Here is a 20,843-nt window from a genome sequence, read left to right on the forward strand (position 1 = left end):
AGAGAGAGCGACACACACACACACACACACACACACACACACACACACACACACAGAGAGAGTGGACGGACAGACAGACAGACAGACAGACAGACAGACAGACACATCTGAATATTCTGTCACGGCTGCCTGAGTGGACGCGGATGACTGAAGACTGAGAGCTTCAACAGGAGGAAGGCTCATCTCTTCCACATCCACTGTGATAATAGTCAGGGAATATTATCAGAAATTGTTCCAATCTGGGAATAAATAAATAAATAAAATAAAATAAAATAAATTGTATTGGTAAGGAATTATTCCTTTACCAAGAAATGACCTCATCAATGTGTTTGTAAAGGTGTCTAGTAACATATCTCTCAAAGCTTGAAATGCTATTTCCCTAGGGGGAATCTGTGACAGATGCTGAAAGTTTGGGTACCCTTAACAAATAAAAATAACTTGGAACTTCCAACTGTAAATATATCTATATTTCTTGCACATTTTATGAAACGTTTCACCATTATAGCTACCAATTGTTGTAGCCCAGGTCTCCCTTCTAGAGAAATTATTATACTCTTCCTTTAGGATTATGCCTACCCCATTTTTCCTCTCGTCCACCCCATGGTAGAACAGTTAAACCCCTTCCAAAACTCATGGCCTTTCCCATTGAGATAAAAAATCTCTCTAGAAGGGAGACCTGGGCTACAACAAGGTAGCTATAATGGTGAAATGTTTCATAAAATGTGCAAGAAATATAAACCTGTTGATTTGACATATTGGATTTTTTAAAATACCCCCCCTGCAACCCCCCCTGCATAGCCTATGCAATGAGCTGGAAAGGTGGGCTTGGACTATTTGCTACCAAGGAGTGGTTTTGGTGTAAAACAAATAGTAAACTTTTCCTGCATAAGGTTAAGGGTACCCCAACTTTCAGCAGCTGTCACAGATTTGACGTCATTTCAAAGCTTGAAATTGTCAGGGGCTTGAAATTGAAATTGAATTTCAAGCCCCTGCCCAGGAAGCACAATCAGGACCTGGACGAATCAGTGACGTCTCGATTGGGGCTAGATCCAGTCTAACCAAGACTAGTCAGATCTGGCCCAGAATATCACCTGATTTCAACCAAAATAATTCCTGACCACGAAAACGGATGTCCTGGATGAATCAGAGAGAGTCCGATCGAGGCCAGATCAAGTCAAATAACTAGTCAGATCTGGCACAGAATATAACCTTATTAAGAGTTATAGGCCAAAACGTGAAGCAGGCTGTTAGTGCCACCATGAAGCCGATTTGAAAGAAGATCCATAAGATGTCCTGGTGATGACGTCCAAATCATCCCCACATGGGCTGTGATCTGGCCTAGTCGTGAACGTCACTGAAAGACGCCATGATGGCGTGTTGAGCGGAACGTCATCTAAGCGGCTTTCCCATCACCCAAAATGTCTGTCAAACAAAAAAAGGCCATATGATGTCCTGGTGATGATGTCCCGGAATGACGTAAAGATCATCCCCATATGGGCTCTGATCTGGCCTAGTCCTGAACGTCACCGGAAGACGTCTTCATGACGTCATTGTGCTTGCTGGGTGACAATAACTGAGTTCCATTCACTCGCTTGAAAATAGATATGTGTCGGGCTATGTCTCAATGGTTCTCAAATCTCAAAAGCGTTCGCGGCCCACCCATCTGACCACTTATCAAATATCTAAACAATGAATCCAAATATAGAAGGAACGTGGGAGAATGCTCATTACTGCTCTGCCACCAACATGTGGAATGCCTTGACACCATCCATTCAAAGATGTACTGTAAATCACTGGTTTCTTTCAAAACTGGCCTGAAAAATCATCTATCAGGAAACCACGAGGGGAGATAAATGCAATTTCCCATATAAGGATTCACTGCTGCCGTTTTTCCTTTTTCTTCTTTGTACATAATAGGTTTTGTATTGGTTGATGACATGATATTTTTATGCTATGTTGATTCATTGAATACACAGGACAATAGAAAGAAGTCCCCTGCAGGACTTTTGTGTGTTATCCTTTTAGCCTTAACGTCTGACTGTACCACCTGCTGTTTACATGTTTTACTCATAAAGTGATCAATCAATCAATCAACAAGCAACAGCAAACTGTCCGGGGTGCTCACAAAGGCCCAAGTAAACGTTAAAATTACCCCAAACATGTTTGAAAGTGAAATATCCCTTTAACTTCCTACTTTAAAAAAATATATATTCATGTTATATTATCATCAAATTCCTGGTGTTCAGCTAATTATTTGGGGCCCACTTGCAGTCCACCAGTGGGGCCCGGCCCACAGGTTGAGAAACAGTGGGCTAAAGGTTAAAGTGGTTAGAATTATTGTGATGCTATATTATATTTTGCTGGGGACCCCCTGGAACCCCCCCCACGGACCCCACTTTGAGAACCAATGATCTACACAACCTGTGTTCTGATGAATGCAGCTGAAGGTACAGACTCAACTTAAACACCTGATGTTTCGTGACAACCCTCTGTGTTCCAATGAAGAGGATGGCCTTACCCTTACATCCCATATTGTCTTTCTCATACACAGACGAATGTGTGTGCACACACACATGCGTGCACATATATCGCACATAAACACACATCTTAGTATCACACAGCTGAATTGAGTTCAAGGTGAGGTCTGGTTCACATTAGGCATTAGGGAGAGGAAATGCACATCTTTTTCAGTTTAAGAGTCCGCTTCATGCTCCTGCAATGGCACAAGTATAAACACAGGCACAGGCATTGTAAAACACACCCGCACACACTCGCTCAGCGTGCTCACAAAGGGCTCTGACACGATACTTCACATCCTGCTCGTGTTCATTTAGCTAAATGGTCTCACAGATAAAAAGCAGGTATGGGTGGATGTGTGTGTAATGCTGTTCAGAGAGAAAAGGCGGCATAGTCTCAACCTGTTGGTATGCAGGGACCTGCATGAGAGTTGCTGTTTTTAACATTCCACATTTGCATTCATTATCCCTCTTCTACTTTCAGGAAATGCAATTGCAATACGGTTATTCACTCCAGACGGGAGGGCCCTGACCACCCAAGTCATTAAGCTATGAATAATATTTTCCTTATATTCATCTTTAGCTCATAGCCAAGGGAAAATATCAAAAATATAAATCTTGATGTATTCATTTAGATAGATTTGTGTGACATAACCTTGGTTAGAAATTCTAAAGTCAGTGCCTGGTGGCTCAGTCTGTTAGTGCACAGACCATTATGCTCCATGCGAGCTTAAGGACTGGGTTTTGAATCTGAATGTGCCTCTCCTCTCTCTGCCCTTGATTTCCTGTCTGTAATAAAGCATAAAAATTCATTCTACTACCCATACCTAGAAGGATGCTGGAACAAAACATAAATAAAATCTAATTATGTGGATCGGATCTCAGGACATGGGTGGGCGTGGCTCCAATGTAGATCTTGGACTTAATGTGGCCAGCCGGACACGTCCAAATTTGGGCAAGATTTCAGGCTGACCCGAGCCCCATTGACTTCCATTATGAAATTAATGTGAAAGATTTCAAAAAGTAAAAAAAGTGCTTTATTTATAAAGCACAACAAAAAAAAGTGTTTTACACTCAAAAATAAAAAACAATTATACAAGCTTAAAGGTTCTATGACATTCATTTTCACTTTTTTAATTTTGTATGTTTTTGGGGGGGGTTTATGACCTCAAATACACCTAAAAAATCTGAACTTCGAACATTCAGTGGATTTTCTGTGGTCTGGGGTTTTCTGAATAATTAGGCTGAAAAGTAATCTGAGCTTGGCCCTTCGACAGTGAGGTCACAGTCGATTAATCCCGCCCACTCTCCTCCTCGCCCCTCCCCTCCCCTATCCTTTCCTTTGGGGGGGGCGGAGCAGAGGTGATGATTGACAGGCAAAATCCCTCACCAGCGACACCCGCAGGCAAAGATTTATTTTTTCATTGCAGTTGAAAAGGCTTTAGAAAGGTGAGAGAAAAACACCTGCCATGGATCAATGGAGTGGAATTTTTTGTTAAAACTTTCTATACACGTTTGAAGGACCATGACAAAGACTTTTAATGTGTGGTAAAACTGAACGTCATGAAACCTTTAAGGAACAAGTGAAGTAAGTTCTCATAAACCACATTGTTTCAAATATGATATAAATACTGCATACATATTAATCTGGACTTTACCAACCAAGTGTAGCCTAGTTATTAACAACAGCTTGTAAAAATCTTTATCTTTGATGCTATCATTATTATTAGATTATTATTAGATTTAGGCCTATTTGACAGCAACATAATTGCCTTGATGCATTAACGAGCGTCAATGAGCATCAGCTGGACACAGACACCTCCCCTCTGCAGTGCTCTGAGAGACTGTGAGTGACTGGAGTCTGTCTCATTTCTCTCCAAAAGCCCATGATGAAATATGATTAAGGATTACTGTGATTATGGTAAGCTCACATTTCACATCACACACGGTACACCCTACAGTAAGAACTCCTGTAACTTTCACTAGCCCATTTTTTAAAAATACAAATATCGTGATTGGCCTACGTATGACGTCACAACGATACTTATCGTCACGTTTTAATGTTGTGACGTATCGCGGGACGATATATCATGACACATTTCATGTGGATCTTACTGTCGATATATCATGACACATTTCATGTGGATCTTACTGTCATTGAATTGAAGTTAAAATACATGTGTTCTCGCTGCCTGTGCCCCGCTGTGGTTCATCTGTATGTCTGCGTTCCTACGGTCTCATGACTTTGTTGCGCGCCGTGCTATAGCCATGGATCACACGACGGTCGTCTGTCAAGACCGTCATGGATGAACTTCCGCCTGGTGTTTGCACTTTCTCCCTTTTTGGCCCGTACATCTACATAAACGTTCAGATTTCAAATATAAAGTGCTTACCCCATGGCCAGGGATGTTACAATTATGTACGGGCCCTCAGAAGGCCCTCAGAAGCATTTCATTCCGATCGGTGTCCATTTTCTCATAGAGTTATAAGTCATAGTGCAATACACCTACCAACTGATAGGATCGCGTAGTTGATAGCATATGGAGATAATACGGAGAAAATGCCAATCGGATTAAAATGCTCTTTATTGAAGAATACGGAAGATACAGGTACATCTGAGGGCTCGTACATAATTGTAACATCCGTAACCATGGGGTACGCACTTTATATTTGAAATCAGAATGTTTATGTAGATGTACGGGCCAAAAAGGGATGAAGTGCAAACACCAGGTTGAAGTTCATCCATGACTGTCATGATATGACAGTCATGTTTCAGGGCTATTGCGCGCTGTGTTCCACCATGGGTTCTCTGGCTGACTATTGACGAAGCTCTGCATCTTCTGTTTGTGTTAGGTGAGAATTTAGTTTTCTTTCTTCATTGATTTTTCTGTACTTTCATTGTGTATTTTTTATTTTTTACTACAGTCGAGAGGTTGCGCTACCGGGGGTATGCGGGCAATGGCGGAAAAGTAACATAGCGTTAAGGAGAACTCCTTCTAACGCTTTATATAGGTATAACTTTATATCGTGAAGTTAGCTGCTGGCAGCGTGCACAAGAAATGTGGCATAGATTGGCCCAACGGTTTTGTGAGATTAGCTCCGAACAAACACACGCACGCACGCACGCACGCAACGCACGCAAACGCACGCACACACACACACACACACACACACACACACACACACACACACACACACACACACACAGGCCGTAATACGATCCACACACAAACTAACTTCCTGTTCTTCATCCACATGAAGAACAGCCACATTTTAAGGCTCTTCCTCAGACTTCCAGAATTAGAGAATTATAAATTTAAAGTACACCTGATGGGCACCGGCCTACGCGGGAACGATGCAAGTTCAGAACGATTTAAGTTGGACATGCATGCTCCAACCGGTTATATAATATCCGTTGTACCCATCTAAGGGTACCCATTGTACCTGTCTGTCTGTCTGTCTGTCTGTCTGTCTGTGTCCCTTATATGCCCATATATGGAGATTTCTATATCTGTCTGTCTGTGTCCCTTTCATGCCCATGGATTTCTGTGTCAGGCATGCCCAAATATGGAGTCTAGGCCAGTTGATGACGTCAGTACTATCGTCATATTGAAGTCGGTTGGGTAGTTAGTGGTCAGATCGGTGGTTCTGGACAACCGGATCTCCATATATGCCTATATATGGGCGTATTGGTCGGCAGTCCCTGTCAACCACAGACGGACACACGGACAGAGATTTTGTGCATTTATAGTTGGATTAAAGTCAACATATGAAACGGAAAACTAAACCCCAGCATTTCTGTTCATACTGGCAACTACTGTAATAATGACACCTAGGGGTGATTAAGGTAACTAGTCATAATCTATTTACTAGTTGAATGAACTTTGATTGCCCTGTTGTGCTTGGGTGTGGCGAGGTTACACTTCATCATGGCCTCATACCAACAGATAAACTGCCTTGGATGACTCTGACTCATATAAGAAGACAACACCCCAGAGATAAGCAATATACTGACAATAGTGCATGATCTTTTTTCAATGTTTAAAAAAATAAGTTGCACATAAAGATAAAACCTAAAATCTATTCTCTATCTACCTAAATCTAACTGGTCCAGTTAGTAAAGAACATTCAGGTGAATGAACCACCTCACTTCTTGCAATGTATACTATTGGCATGATACTGTCTGTAAGTAATAGTGATGAGTAATAGAACCAGAAGCTGCCAGTTACACTGCCAGCTATTGATTATGGCTATTCTATAATCAAATGATATGCTCGCCTGAGCATATCATTTGATTAGCATTTGATTAGCCATAAATGTGGACATCTCCGATGCCGAATCACCCTTTTTAACGTGTCATCATGTCTGCCCTGGTGTGATTTATTGCGTGATGGTTTACTGCTTATGATCCAGACTCAGCCAAACAGGCTTATCTGTCTTTGAGGAAGCAGTTGTACCACATGATTGTCCTCATCTGAGGCGCCGAATTGGTGGAGAGGCCGCTAGTCTGGCAACCGGTTCGACCCCCGACTCGCCCAGTATATACGTCTTGAAGTGTACCTGTGCAAGACCCTTAACCCCTAACCACCCCTGTGATGAAGCTAGAAAAACGATTTCCACTCCCCGGGGACCAAAAAAGAATATACTTAGCCTGGTTCCATACTATAGACCCCGCCCACTCTCTGAGTGGACTGCCCCTCTTGGTCTGGTGTTGTAATGTGAACCTATAGGTACAAACATTGTACACATTCGGTACAAAAAGTACCGTCCAATGAGAGTTTGCCGCGGGGGTGGGGGTCCCTTGTGATTGTTTTAGGGAAATTCTAAACCAATTCAAATTCCCCCCTCCCCTTGTAATCGCCTACAATGGAGCCAATGTCAGACTGAAGCTCCACGCAGCTTCAATCTGATAATCAGGCTAGAATATACTGCCTTATTGTCTCATACTTCATTTTGCACTATCTCAAATGGACCCTTACCGCTCCATTTGATTAAATTTTTTGTACACTCTCCAACACTTGCTGTGTTGGTTCCAAGGCTCCCAGTGATTTCTGAATCAAATGTATATACACCTTTAAACTCCTGCCTTAACACTGAGGATTTTACTGTGTGCAGGCAGTCGGCCCTCGTTGAATTCAAGGATGCCAAGTTGGTTCTTTTTTTCCCCCCTGTCTGCTGCAGCAGGGTTTCTCTCTCTCTCTCGGCTGTCTTTGTTGCTGAGCCAATGACTAAACACCTTCCAAGACATGATGTCTGGCTCGGCCCGAGCGGTGGAGGTGAGAGTCTTTATTGGAAGGGTCAAAGCAGAACCAGCAAAAAGTCTGTCGCGGACTACCTGAGGGATAACCTAGCAGCGCCGGTTTTCCCAAAATCAATAGGCTGACTCTGTACTCTCTCTGTGTGTGTGTGTGTGTGTGTGTGTGTGTGTGTGTGTGTGTGTGTGTGTGTGTGTGTGTGTGTGTGTGTGTGTGAGTGTGAGTGTGAGTGCGTGCGCGCGTGTGAGAGTGAGTGCATGGTCTGATTCAAGCTGAGATGTGAGTGGTTGTTGCTGCTTGGTGACAATATTTCCTTTGGCGAGTGAGTCCAAACATGTGGTGCTGCATGAGTAAGACCGACTGGCTGGCTGTTCCCAACTGATCTAATTAATACTAATTTTACGCCTTTCACAAAAAACGCACAGTAATAACACTGCTAATGTCCTCTCATTGAGGAAAAGGCCAGACTTCTCTCCCATTTCAAAAGGTTACTGCTTGGCTGGCGGGCCATGTATAACATAGCATTGCCCCACTGTAATGAATTGTGACTCATTACAATGGTGTATAAAGAACCTAAATCATTTGAGGGAGCAGCTATTGGACAGCACTAGATATACGCTGGAAAATACGAGCAAGCGTAATGGTTATTATTTCTGGCCCAAAGCACTTATAGAGACTTAAATCTCAATATTTGTCTACCACTGTCTACACTGTCTTTAATAACTCTTCTATTATATACATTATATACACTTCCTTGAAGTATTCAGATGGCCAAATGTACAAAGTTCACCGTCCAGGGCTGTTGTGTTCGCTTCGCTTTACAAGCGTTTAAGGACACAGTGCGAACATCCTTTGTCATTGGGCTCAGAACCCATGTGACCTACTGGCGCTGTGAAATCCTCCTCCTTTGTCTTTGTCTTTCACACCCACAGGATGTTCAGAGTTTGAGGGATGTAATATAAAGGAACTGGCTCCTGGAGCCCAAGTCAGACTCTATAAACCCGCTGATGAACCCAGTAAAGAGCAGAAAGGAGCCAGGACCAGACTACTAAATGCTGTTAGCTACTAATTGCTACATTTTGAGGAGACCATTCATGATATCAAACCCTGGTGGCAAAAAAAAAGCAGGGAGACTGGGCTAATTAGACTGACACTGACACGCTTGTTCTGAAATGTTCCCAGGCTTGTGAGTGTGTGTGTGTGTGTGTGTGTGTGTGTGTGTGTGTGTGTGTGTGTGTGTGTGTGTGTGTGTGTGTGTGTGTGTGTGTGTGTGTGTGTGTGTGTGTGTGTGTGTGTGTGTGTGTGTGTGTGTGTGTGTGTGTGTGTGTGTGTGTGTGTGTGTGTGTGTGTGTGTGTGTGTGTGTGTGTGTGTGTGTGTGTGTGTCTGTGCGCGCGTGCGTGTGTTTGCCGTCTGTGTGCGCCGCAGCCTGTGAGTGATGTTTTATTTACCTCTCTGCCTCTCCATGATGCCAGGAACAGCTGGCAAGGGATCGATTTTCATCGTTTCCCACTCAGGCCAGGGTCGCTGTCCTTATTGGGAGGGATTATATGAAGGCGGGATTCGTGGGATTTTCCCCTCCTGTTGGCAGCCGCGTGTCCGCGAAGCCCCCTCTGCTGAGACGACCCAGAGGAAACCTTGCATAAGGCTTAATGAGCAATGGGAAAGGCTCCAGCACTCCTCTAGCCTTTAATTTCCACCTCAATACTGAGCAGAGCACGCCCCGGCCCTTCTCCGAGCCTCATTAACATGTGTATCCTCCCCCATCCAAAACACCAAAGGCCTTCCTCAAGCCAGGTGCTTCCCTTTTTAGCCCCAGCGGCCTCAGTGCTGTTGATCCAGTCACCCATCCCCGCCTGAGCTCTACCAGAATTAATGGTGAGTCATGTTGAGGAGGTAGAATGGTAGAATGGACAGAATACATACTTTCTCACGCCTTCCCACAGTGGCTGAGAGAGTGGAATAACCACCCTGTAATGTCTTGCCATTTACATACCGGTCAATATCTTTGTTCCTCAAAATAATTGCCTAGATAACATAATTTGAATTGAGAGTAGAGAGGTTGAGTTGGTACATCAGTGTCCATGTATGAACATGGGAATAGGCTATACTGCTCTCTTAAACCTCATTTATACTTTGTCGTACTACTGTGTCACTCGCCAGAAGTAACAGATTTTCAACCAAAAAATGTGACGCATAGAATTGGTTATTTTTTGGCAAGCGGCATGGTCAACAACGAAACATACATTTGTCGCAAGTCGGAAACAATGCAAGTTGGGAACAATGTAAGTTGGGAATGCCCACCCGTTTGTGCTATTCCTTTGTAGTCATTGTCTGACATGTTGTCAGTCCCAGGCTTATCTCACATGTTCTCACATTGTCTCACACGCCACCACTTATATTGGCGAACCGGTTCAAACATGATACAGAGCTCAATCAGTGAGGCTGCCGGGTCGGATTAGCCAATCAGGAAAGGCTTCACTGAAACGCCAAGGACACTTCGCGTAAAGTTTGTGCTGCGTCGCCTGCCTGGCAAATCAGCTAATCAGGGAAGCAGGTGCTGTAGGGCAGTATGCAGATGGTCCGGACAGACGAAACCGATGGTTCGATCTAATTGCCCAAGTCTGAGGCCGTTCAGTCAGGTGGCGCCCGAGTTATGCCCAGGACGGACAGACATACAGACACACAGCCACTGTAGTTACTGTTCATGCAGTACCATTTTGAGAATGGTATTTTTTATAATTGGTTAATTTACTACATTTCTTTGAAGAGTCATGTGGCCCTAGCCCACAATTATATTGCACATTTACAGAAACACAGTCAATCTAAAGTGTTTCATGGATCCACAAGTCATCCATTTGCCAAAGCCATGTCTTTTGTGTCACTGACTCTAAAGAGAGGCTTTAAAGACACTGAAATGGGGTGAAAGAAAAGTACCTCTGGTATAATATTGCATAAACAATAAATATACATTTCGGAAATCAGCATTTGTCCATACTGAGAACAGGTCATTTCCCAGAGTCTTGATGTTGCAAGTGAAGGAAAAAAACTAAGCAATTCATAGCAAAATGTTAAGGCGGCCTGGTATAGCGCCACCATGGGGCCGAATAAAAAAGCTTACTCCACTTACTGGCAGTGTGAATGAAACGTTTGACGCTGATTGGTCCTGCCTTTTCTGAGATTAGTTGTGCAAAGTCTCTCTCTCTCTCTCTCTCTCACACACGCGCACGCGCATGCGCACACACACACACACACACACACACACACGCACACGCACACGCACACGCACACGCACACGCACACGCACACACACACACACACACACACACACACACACACACACACACACACACACAGGGGCTAAAAAACTACCCACTTTACACCAGATTACACCAAACAGTAGCCATGCCTCATATCAATTATAAACAATGATGCAATGTTTGCAACTTCTCTGTTGCCTATGACTGTAAAATACATCAATGTGAGAGCAGTTAGTCACGCCTGACGTTAATGTGTCAAGCTGTAAGCAGCTGAATAGTTACTACTAACAACTGCAGCTGCATTAGATTACAATCTAATCAAATCAGATCATAATCTAAATTCTTATTTTTCTACAGGTTAATTTGCATATTAATGAAGAGAAAAAGGAATAGATATGAATTCATGTTTATAACTTGTTTATATTATATACACAGTAGGTAATAGTAGCAAATCTAATTTAGTTCAACTGGTATTGCCTGGTTTGAGCTACTTTTTCATAGAGGCTGCTCTGGAATCAGTCAGATTGTATATTATCATCACATCTGAATCAATTTAACATGTAACTGGAACTACTTGAGGTCTAGGAGAATCACGTGATGATCAGGCATTTTCTGCTAACCGGATGTACAGGAGGTATACAACACCTGAAACCCTGTACTTCCTGTACTTCCTGGTAGACACTTTGGTCAGAAGTTCTTTTCCAGGCTTTATCTCCTTGTAAGAAAGCGTTATTCACTTCAGTAAGCAACGTCTGCCCAGTTATCCCCCTAAACCAAGTTCCATAGAAACAAATACAGGGACCCATAACATCAATATACATTTAATTTAATATTTAACCATAGAGAGGGTTCAAGAGTATTGCAAATATAAATAGTTTTGAATGCTAGACTTTTACATGTATAGGCCAATATTCTACCAAGTAGGCCTAGTAAGTACAGTATGTACAACCAGCATCTACTTGTAATGTGATGTTTCTTCAATTCCATTCTACTAACTGTGGAGCCGCCTTTTCATCAGTTTTGCTAACTTTTCTCATTTTGAGTCATTTCCATAATAGCCTAATTATCTTTAAAAAATACTGATACTGTTGCTCTACGATATGGACATTTTAATATGTCAAAGTGTGTGTATTACATTATAAGGATAAGGATAAGGATAATTCCTTTTAACAGGTCGTTCATGAAAGTCCTTGCGGTCTTGTTTCCAATGAGAACCTGTGAGCAATTGTGGTTAAGAGTCTTGCTCAGGGACAAATTTCATATCATCGGCACATATGCTGGGATAGCCTGGAATCGAACCTGGGGCAACCAGGGCCAGCTGGTTCCCTAGGCGGGCTCACTAACCACTCAGCTATGGCCGCCCCTTAATGCATGCATTATGCATTGAGGAGCTCTACCATACTAACAATGATAGGCCACTATAGATATTACATAGTGGCTTTGTTGTTAATGTACGGCTAAACATTAATGAAACGGTCCCCAGAAAGAGATTCCAAGTCCAAGTTCAAATAAGCAATCCTTTAAATGTTGGAGCAAGATTTTGGAACATCTTCAAAATCTAATAACTTTAACTTGCACATATTTTTATTACTGAGCTATTCTGTTAATTGAGTAATTTCCTAAATAAGTACTTTGACTGGATCACACAATTCTTTCACTTGTCAAACTCTTTCCACCTGTGGTTTTGTGGACTCAACCCAGTCAAACCTTTTAGGAGGATGTAGTTGTCTGCCTAAAACACTTGTCCTGTCTTTTCAGATTTTCAAATCCAAGCCAGTCCTTCTCCCCGTACTGAGTGACAGTTTCCCCTGTCTGAAACAAGTTCGAATAATTTCCACAACATAGTCTAGCGTGGTGGAAGATTTTCTTCCCATGGGCGCTGTCCAAGGCAAATACACTCATGAACTCATTGCGAGGGAAAACTCTCACATCAAACAGCAAGATGTTGCAAAGCAAGGGAAATTTGGTAAACACAACACACCCCGAAGCCGAGGCAGAATAGACTGAGTCTAGAGGCAAGTGACTTCTCTTATTCTAGTGGTATGGCGAGGTCACCTTTCAGTATTTCCTCTGGGCTGAATGGGCTGTCACTACCTGGAGGCTGGACAAGCGTTTGATGCCTTCAACCACGCACACCCAGAATCCTAACGGTACGTCCTTTAGAGTTAAAGTAAGATGTAGAAAATGGCCTAACTTGTTATGATTGCATGCCAACAATATTCCACAATGCCCTCAGACATTATGGAGGTTGCAATTTATGTTGTATGATCCTATAGAATATGTAACCATTCTGAATATGAGTGACATGACCAGGAGCAGGTTTTAGAACTTTGTTCTAACCCAGACTGTTCTACTCTATTCTAGTATACTTTAGCCTGGTACACTCTATATTCTAGTTGACGGTGCTATACCATTCTGTACGCCACTCTATTCTACTCAACTCCTGATTGGCTATTGCAATTGATTGTTTAGTTGTTGCTATGTGTGTCCTCACAGACTGCTGTGCTGTAGCTCTGTTTAATTAGCCAGGTATGACCCATGACCGAGGACAGGATATGATGCGTACCTGCCTCTGGAGCTTTTCTAAACACTTGGGTGTGTTTTTTCCCTTCGATCATTTGCTGCTTTACCATAGGGTAAAAGAAACACACATTGAGCCCCCTCTCTCTCCGATCACTCAAAGCACTGCAGGCTATGTCTCTTCTCGTTACAATTTCAACAGGTTATTTTTAGCAACGTCTATTGCCCACTGGTTTGTAATCATAAGTAGACCTATACTTAGCGTGTGTGGTTTAACAGACCGTGGCCAGATGGTTGTCAGGTAGTCTGTCATGTCTGATGGCTATCTGTCTGATTTGATTATCAAATACTTCAAAGGCCTGGCAAGCTTATTCTGTATGGCCGCGTTGTGACAATAACAAGCTTCAGGAATGGATACCTCTGAGCTCGTCGCACACACTTCACTGCTCAGAGGTATCCATGCACACTTGCACACTGTACTTGCATGCGTGTGTGCGTGCTTGCATGAGTGTGTGTGTGTGTGTGTGTGTACTGTATACTCAAGTGTGTCTAAAATATGTTCTGACAGAACAGGATGTTACTGTATTTCGGAAATGCAACTAATACATATTCTGCCTGTTCAGTCTGCTACTGATGCAAGTGTTACATTTCACGTGTCAGCAGACAGCTTTAATATCTCCCTCATTCAAACATCCAGCTGTTATCATTCACCTCGACTGCATAATCTCTTACTAATTTGCTCATGAGCAAAACAAGATCAATGGAAGGAAATCCATTGATCTTGTACTCTGGTTCATAGCCATGTGTCCTAACTTTCTCTAAACAAGGACCAACATTTATTTACTCGCCAACATTTATTTACTCTATTCTTCATCAACTGCAATCATTGTGCGCCAATATGCTCATCTGCTGTGTGCATCCACTGTCCCCTGCACGGCCTAGATCTACCCCTCTTTAACGGCCCCCTCTTTAAAACCACCATCTAAGTCAATTTATCTCTCTCTCTCTCTCTCTCTCTCTCTCTCTCTCTCTCTCTCTCTCTCTCTCTCTCTCTCTCTCTCTCTCTCTCTCTCTCTCTCTCTCTTCCCTCAGCTGTTCCATGCCTCTGCTCCACTGGGATTGATACAATATTTTCCAACCTCAATTAGCAGCAGAGGGCCTGTTGACTAATTCCAACTGTTTTTGCACCTGAGAGGTTGGGAGTCGGGGCTGGAAAAACTGAGTGGGGTGGGGGTGAGGGCTGGGGCTCCTGCAGGGCGTAGCAGGCTGGGCTGTCGGGGCAATGTTGCCGTGTCGACAGAGTGTAAGGGCAACACAGAGGACAGAGGAGGGGGTCGCCCAAGCCCCTGGACAGCAGCCATGGGAGGCTGTCTGAGCCGAGGCTAAGTCAGGGTGGACAGCAGCTAAACAGTCGAGATTCAACGGGTTAAGCCAGGCTGAGTTTCACTTCACCACCACCTTCACATTGAGCATAAAGGTGTGGAAATGATGATACGGGCAAATGATAATGCCATGTCCACCGTATCAGGTGGATTTATGCAGATGTGAATGTTAATCTTGGATAGGCTCTCTGTATGTGTGTGTGTGTGTGTGTGTGTGTGTGTGTGTGTGTGCGTGTGCGTGCGTGCGTGCGTGCGTGCGTGCGTGCGTGCGTGCGTGCGTGCGTGCGTGTGTGCGTGCGTGTGTGTGTATTTTTCAAAGCATCCATCTGTGCACACATAATAGTCACCAGAATATATTTTTAACTTATATATATACCTCATTGACTGGGGTACCCCAGGGGGTTGTACTAGGCCCCCCTCCTTTTCCCCCCCCACCAAATCTCTTCGCTGAAAACCAGCCAATCAAAGCTCATAACGCATTGTGTTGTGAGTAGATTTGCTATTTTCGCCAAATAGTCACCTTTTGTGACGTGCACAAAATAGGGATGCTATAGGGTTAATGTGGTTAAGTTGTACATGCATTTACATTCTTGGCTATTGAATGCAACAAAGGCCTGTTGGCCTGTCACTTTTCTCTGTGACACTTTGTGCTGAAGCTGCAGTCTTGTTTCGGTGTCACCGGACTAGTCATTAAATATGCACTGCTTCCTCCTAGTCTTCCTCCAATCTATAGCACAGTATCCATATCAAGGAATTCTCTAGGTCAGGAGGCTTTAAGTCTGATTGAAAACCTCCTTATGCATTGGTCACTGTGGCCCACACAGGAAAAAAAAACCTCAGTGTTAATTACAGGTCCATTTGGTTCCATTTGTACAAGAGTTCAATGAACAATGAGGATCTTACAGTGTAGCTCAGAAACAGAGTAACCGACTTCAAAATAGGTCTAAACGAGATCTGCCCCATAGTGAGGTTCAACCACAGATCGACACAGATTTTCTTAATTCTCGCCCCGGACCGCTGACCTAGCGGTCCGGGCACTTAGGCTCTAATGTAGCCTGACAGCGCATCGCGGATTCGAGTCCCGTTCCCGACAATCTTTGCAGCATGTCTCTCTCTCCCCATCTCTCTCTCCCTGTTTCCTGTCCATCTCCACTGTACACTATCAATTAAAGGCAGAAAAGCCCCCAAAAATATATTTTATTAAAAAAAAGAGAAAAGATTTTCTTAATTCTGAGGCAAAGCCTGGATGACCACTGGTTTGGCACTGCGCTGCACTGCGCAGGGTGCAGGTACACACCCTCTCTCTCTGTGAGCATACAGAGAATCGTTCTTTCCACCAAAGGAAATGAGAGGATGATGGCTAAAGCGTATGAGGGCATTACATTTAAGGGGACTGTACTTTTTCATAGAGAGCGGTTCCATACAACTAAGTAAACGCTTGTGACAAGGCCACGGAAAGGCACGGCATACATTGCAATCCGCGTTCATTGCTTTTTTCCTCCTTTTCTAGACCCCAAACTCGTTTCATGATAAGTCCAAAAAATCTTGCCAATTTCTTGCGATTGCCACCACTCATCCAAGGTTAATTCTGAAGTGTCAAATTCAAGCACAGGCTGGGAGTAATTAATGTAGTTATAGCAGCTGACATATACTACCACTTAACCAAGAATTAACCCCTTACTCAGAAGAGGCACACCAGTACAATTTGCTTTGCACGTGTTACATCCAGTGACTTTCCTCTGGCTTTCGGACGAGAGCTGACTGTCTCTGCGATTCAGGTCTTGCATGCCCCTCTCTGAGTGCCTGGATCACCCACATCTGAACTTCATTTATGTGTGTGTATTTATTTATCCAGGAAGTCAGGTCTACAAGTGAGGCCTGGCCAAGACAAGGCTGAAGCAGTATAAAAGCAACAAAGCACAGAAATTCACAACAAATACACAAGCAAAATCTAACAGCATACAGCATATTATAAGGTTTTAAAAACGGGTAGGATGTAGGCAGCATATCCATTATCCACATCTGGTAATGAGATTAAGTGATCCAGTTTAAGTTTTGCCTGCAATTCATTCCATGACCAATTAATGAAACAAGCTCATCTTGCCTGCCTCAGTTCGAACAGCATACCATACAATGCAACCATTTGTGCGAGCGTAAATTATGACTACTCTATGAAAATGAAAACGTATGGTACTGTACACAGGCACCTTACACAGAATAGCCTTATGAATAAAATGTACAGTACCAGTGTTGCAGGGACTGCCAATCAACCAAAACATATAGAACACAATGATGGGTCCTATGAGTAGAATTAGTAATAAAACACAAAGCCGAATTTGTTCAGGGGGTCAAGCTTAGCCAAGGTGGATGAACAAGCAAACCCATGAACAGTATCACCAATCTCAAGCTGATGCATAAAACGTCCAGCAACTAACCTTTTCCTTGCATACATGCAAAAGCAAGACAGCAAATTTAATTTAACGTTTTTGAAAGGCATTCAATATCTTGTTTAAAATTGTGTGTGTTGTCGAAACAAGTGTTTATAACTATTTACATGAATTGTGATGCCTTCTAATGTTCTAATGTGAGTGCTGTGATCATCCCCCAGAACCAATGATCTTTGTTGTGCTGGTGCTGCTAATGTTGAAACTAATTGTTCATGTTTTTGATAGCACCTTGATACTGCTCGGTTTAGCTTAGCCTTTGTCCTCGCTGACTAGCACGTAGAAGTACCTTGTTGAACTAGTTCTGGTAAATTTAACGAAGCTATTTAGAGGTTCCATTTATTTTTGCTTCCCCGTTTCCCCCCCCCCTGTTTTATTGTTAGTTGGTTTTGGGTAAACCAGTTAATTGTCATGACTGCCTGTGTCCCACTATAGACAGGTTATAACAACACTAACAATTCATGACGATCTGAATTTATAGCAGTGTGACTGTTATGGATCTGCCAGGTGAGTAATCCCGGCAGTTTTGACAAAATGTAACCCAGCTTGGCATCCTGGAACTGTGGTGACTGACTGACCTGTCGGCTTGACACAGCAGCTGCTCTACACCCACTGAATCCCCCCCCCCCCCCCAACCCCCAGTAGCTGCACGGAAAAACTGAGTCACTCGCTTGTATAAAAAGTAATTAATGACCAAACATAAATATACACACATACATACATAAATATCACCAACGTTAAAGGCGTAAAATATGTCCAATGCCCGTCCAGTCAGTCAATCACTGACAAAAAGCTTCATTTACACTTGAGAGCACGATAGTGACGCTCACCGGTTGTTCTTTTTTTCCCTGATTAAATATCAGTTATTTTCAGTGAATGGCACCATCATGCAACAAAGTAATTAGGCTTAACGGCGAGGGAGGTCAGCACATGACCAGAGCTGACCTGCTCAGGCATCTCAAAGGTAGCTATTGATGGAGGCATCGAAGAGGCACGGTGGCTCTCTTCTCAGGTGTCCCCCCCTTGCATATAGACTCTGTACGGACTACAAGGCATATTTGAGGAAATCTAGCTGGGAACAGAACTCAGCTGCACCGCCGCTGCGCTGCTGAGCTCCGAGAGCACATTGGGAGGCACAGCCCCATCGGAGCAGGTGCTGAATGGTGTGATATATTAGCGCAAAGGGAGAGCCACACTGAGAGGAGCTTCTGAAAGGAGATTTAGCATTGTCTGCAGGAAATGCTTTCAAATCTAGCGTACAACTCCCTTGTCTACTCAGTAAATCACTAGATAAAAGTAAAGCCCAATGCACCTGCTGGATACAGATGTGAGGCACAAACACACACACACACACACACACACACACACACACACACACACACACACACACACACACACACACACACACACACACACACACACACACACACACACACACACACACACACACACACACACACACACACACACACACACAGAACACACTTTTACCTTTACCCACACACAAACACAGACCCACATGCAAGCACTCATTGACTGAAGGATAACTACAGAGAGAGAAAAGAGAATCTCTTGTGAGCAGTTTCATTCACACTTACTTGAACACCACAATCTAGGATCACTAAACAACCCAAATCTGTATCAGACTCTGAGCAATAGTAACCTACTGTGTCTATCGCCATAGATTTTCTTTTGAAGAATGTGTTTCGTGGCTACATCTGTCCCTTACAACTGGAGCACTATCAACACAGTTTTGACAAGTTAATCCCCTTTGAAACTGAAAGGATTTTTTCTTCCCCTCCCAAGCCCAGTTTGCATTGCCAACTGATGCACAATGTCTTTCCTCAAGTCAACTTTATTGTAAACATAGAGCTGTCTTTCCCATGAGAAGGCTGAATCCACACTGGGGTATCCCAGCTTACCTAGCAACGCTTATCTCACACTCAAAACACAACACAAATAACTCAGCACTTAAAGAACTGGCAGAACCAGAGGATACCGTATGAGCCGTTATAAAAGCACCCAGATTAGAAAGTCCAGCCATAAAAACATAATTGAGAGCAATCACAGGGCTTCCTGCCTCCCTTTATGTCCCATATCACACATTAAAGACACAGTACCTGCAGTAAACACTGCCAGCACTCAGCTACTTACTGTCAGCATAGTTCTTCCGCCGCGTGCCGTCCACCTTGCCTGTTTTGTCAATGCAGAGGAAGAACTTGTTGGCTGAGTAGAGCCGCCGCAGGCGGACGTCGCCCTCTAGGTGATTGTAGCTGCGGGTGTGTCTCTCCAGAGTCCACGAGCAGTTGATGCCGACCGCCAGCACCTGCAGGGGCTCATGCCCTAACCCGGGGGGACATGCCCCCGTGGCAATGCCAGTGGTGGTGAGCAGGAGCACGGAGAAGCATGCCAGGCAGAGGGAGGCCGCACTGGGCAAAGGTGGGAGCCGCCCGCCGGAGGAGGCTCCGGTGGCGGCGGTGCCAAGGGCAGCAGGTTCAGGACAGAGACCAGACACGGACGGCGTCCATCTGCACATGGTGGGTCAGACTCCCAAGGTGCACCCTGCGCAGGCTGTAGGCATGATGATGCTGACCAGGAGACGTCCCGTTCCTCTGGAGTGCTGACAAGAAGAGGGTGGGTGTCCTGGGACGGGCGGGGAGGGAACCGGCGCTCGCGGCACAGATCTCCTGGATGTCACCGACAGCCAGTCTGCACAGCGGGAGCATGGGCTGAGACAACAAGGTTTCTTATATATGGATCAGCTTGTCTATGCTTATCCGGCTGGTACAGCAATAGGTTTTTCTCTTGGTGTGGATTCTGGTCACCCGATCCTTGATAAAATGTAGTCCTTTTGTAAATCCATCAGTGGGTTTGTTCCTTGCTTCTCTTTTCTTGTCTCTCCTCTTTGCTGTGAGGTCTTCTTTCCTGTCCCAGAGTTAAAGTCCTGTAATATATGTGTGTGTATATGTGTGTGTGTGTGTGTGTGTGTGTGTGTGTGTGTGTGCGTGTGTGTGTGTGTGTGTGTGTGTGTGTGTGTGTGTGTGTGTGTGTATGTGTATGTAGGTGTGAGCATGTATGTATGTTTGCGTGCCTGTTTGTTAGAGAGAGTGAAAGTGCACATGTGGGTATATGTGTGTGCGTGTGTGTGTGTGTGTGTGCGTGTGTATCTGTGAGTGCATAAAGTGTGTGTATATGTGTTTGTGTGCACCTTGCTCCTTCCAGCTGGAGTGGAATAAGGTGGCTGTCTGAGCTGCTGACCCGTGGCTGAGAGGGAGTTGAATGTGGGCTGGTGGTGACTGTGTGTGTGTATGTGTATGTGTGTGTGTATGTGTACGTGTGTGTGTGCGCGGGTGTGTGTGTGCGCGTGTGTAAGAGAGAGAGAGAGAGAGAGAGAGAGAGAGAGAGAGAGGGCAAGTGAGTAAGGGAGGGAGTAAGGGAAGGGAGGGAGAGAGCTGGTATGTTTGTGAC

General features: G+C 44.1%; 1 protein-coding gene across 1 annotated transcript in view; it reads right to left on the minus strand.

The window, feature by feature from the left end:
• fgf22 (fibroblast growth factor 22) overlaps window positions 1–20,570 on the minus strand; it is a 44,162-nt gene extending 23,592 nt beyond the window's left edge. The window contains exon 1 of the mRNA XM_080432019.1: window positions 19,530–20,570. Within this exon, the coding sequence (XP_080288145.1) occupies window positions 19,530–19,911 (382 nt within the window). The 5' untranslated portion in view covers window positions 19,912–20,570. The remainder of the gene's footprint in view (window positions 1–19,529) is intronic.
• Window positions 20,571–20,843: the final 273 nt, after the last annotated feature.

This window comes from Gymnoscopelus braueri, assembly GCF_963280865.1.
Source record: "Gymnoscopelus braueri genome assembly, chromosome: 6".
NCBI classification, from domain to species: Eukaryota; Metazoa; Chordata; class Actinopteri; order Myctophiformes; family Myctophidae; genus Gymnoscopelus; species Gymnoscopelus braueri.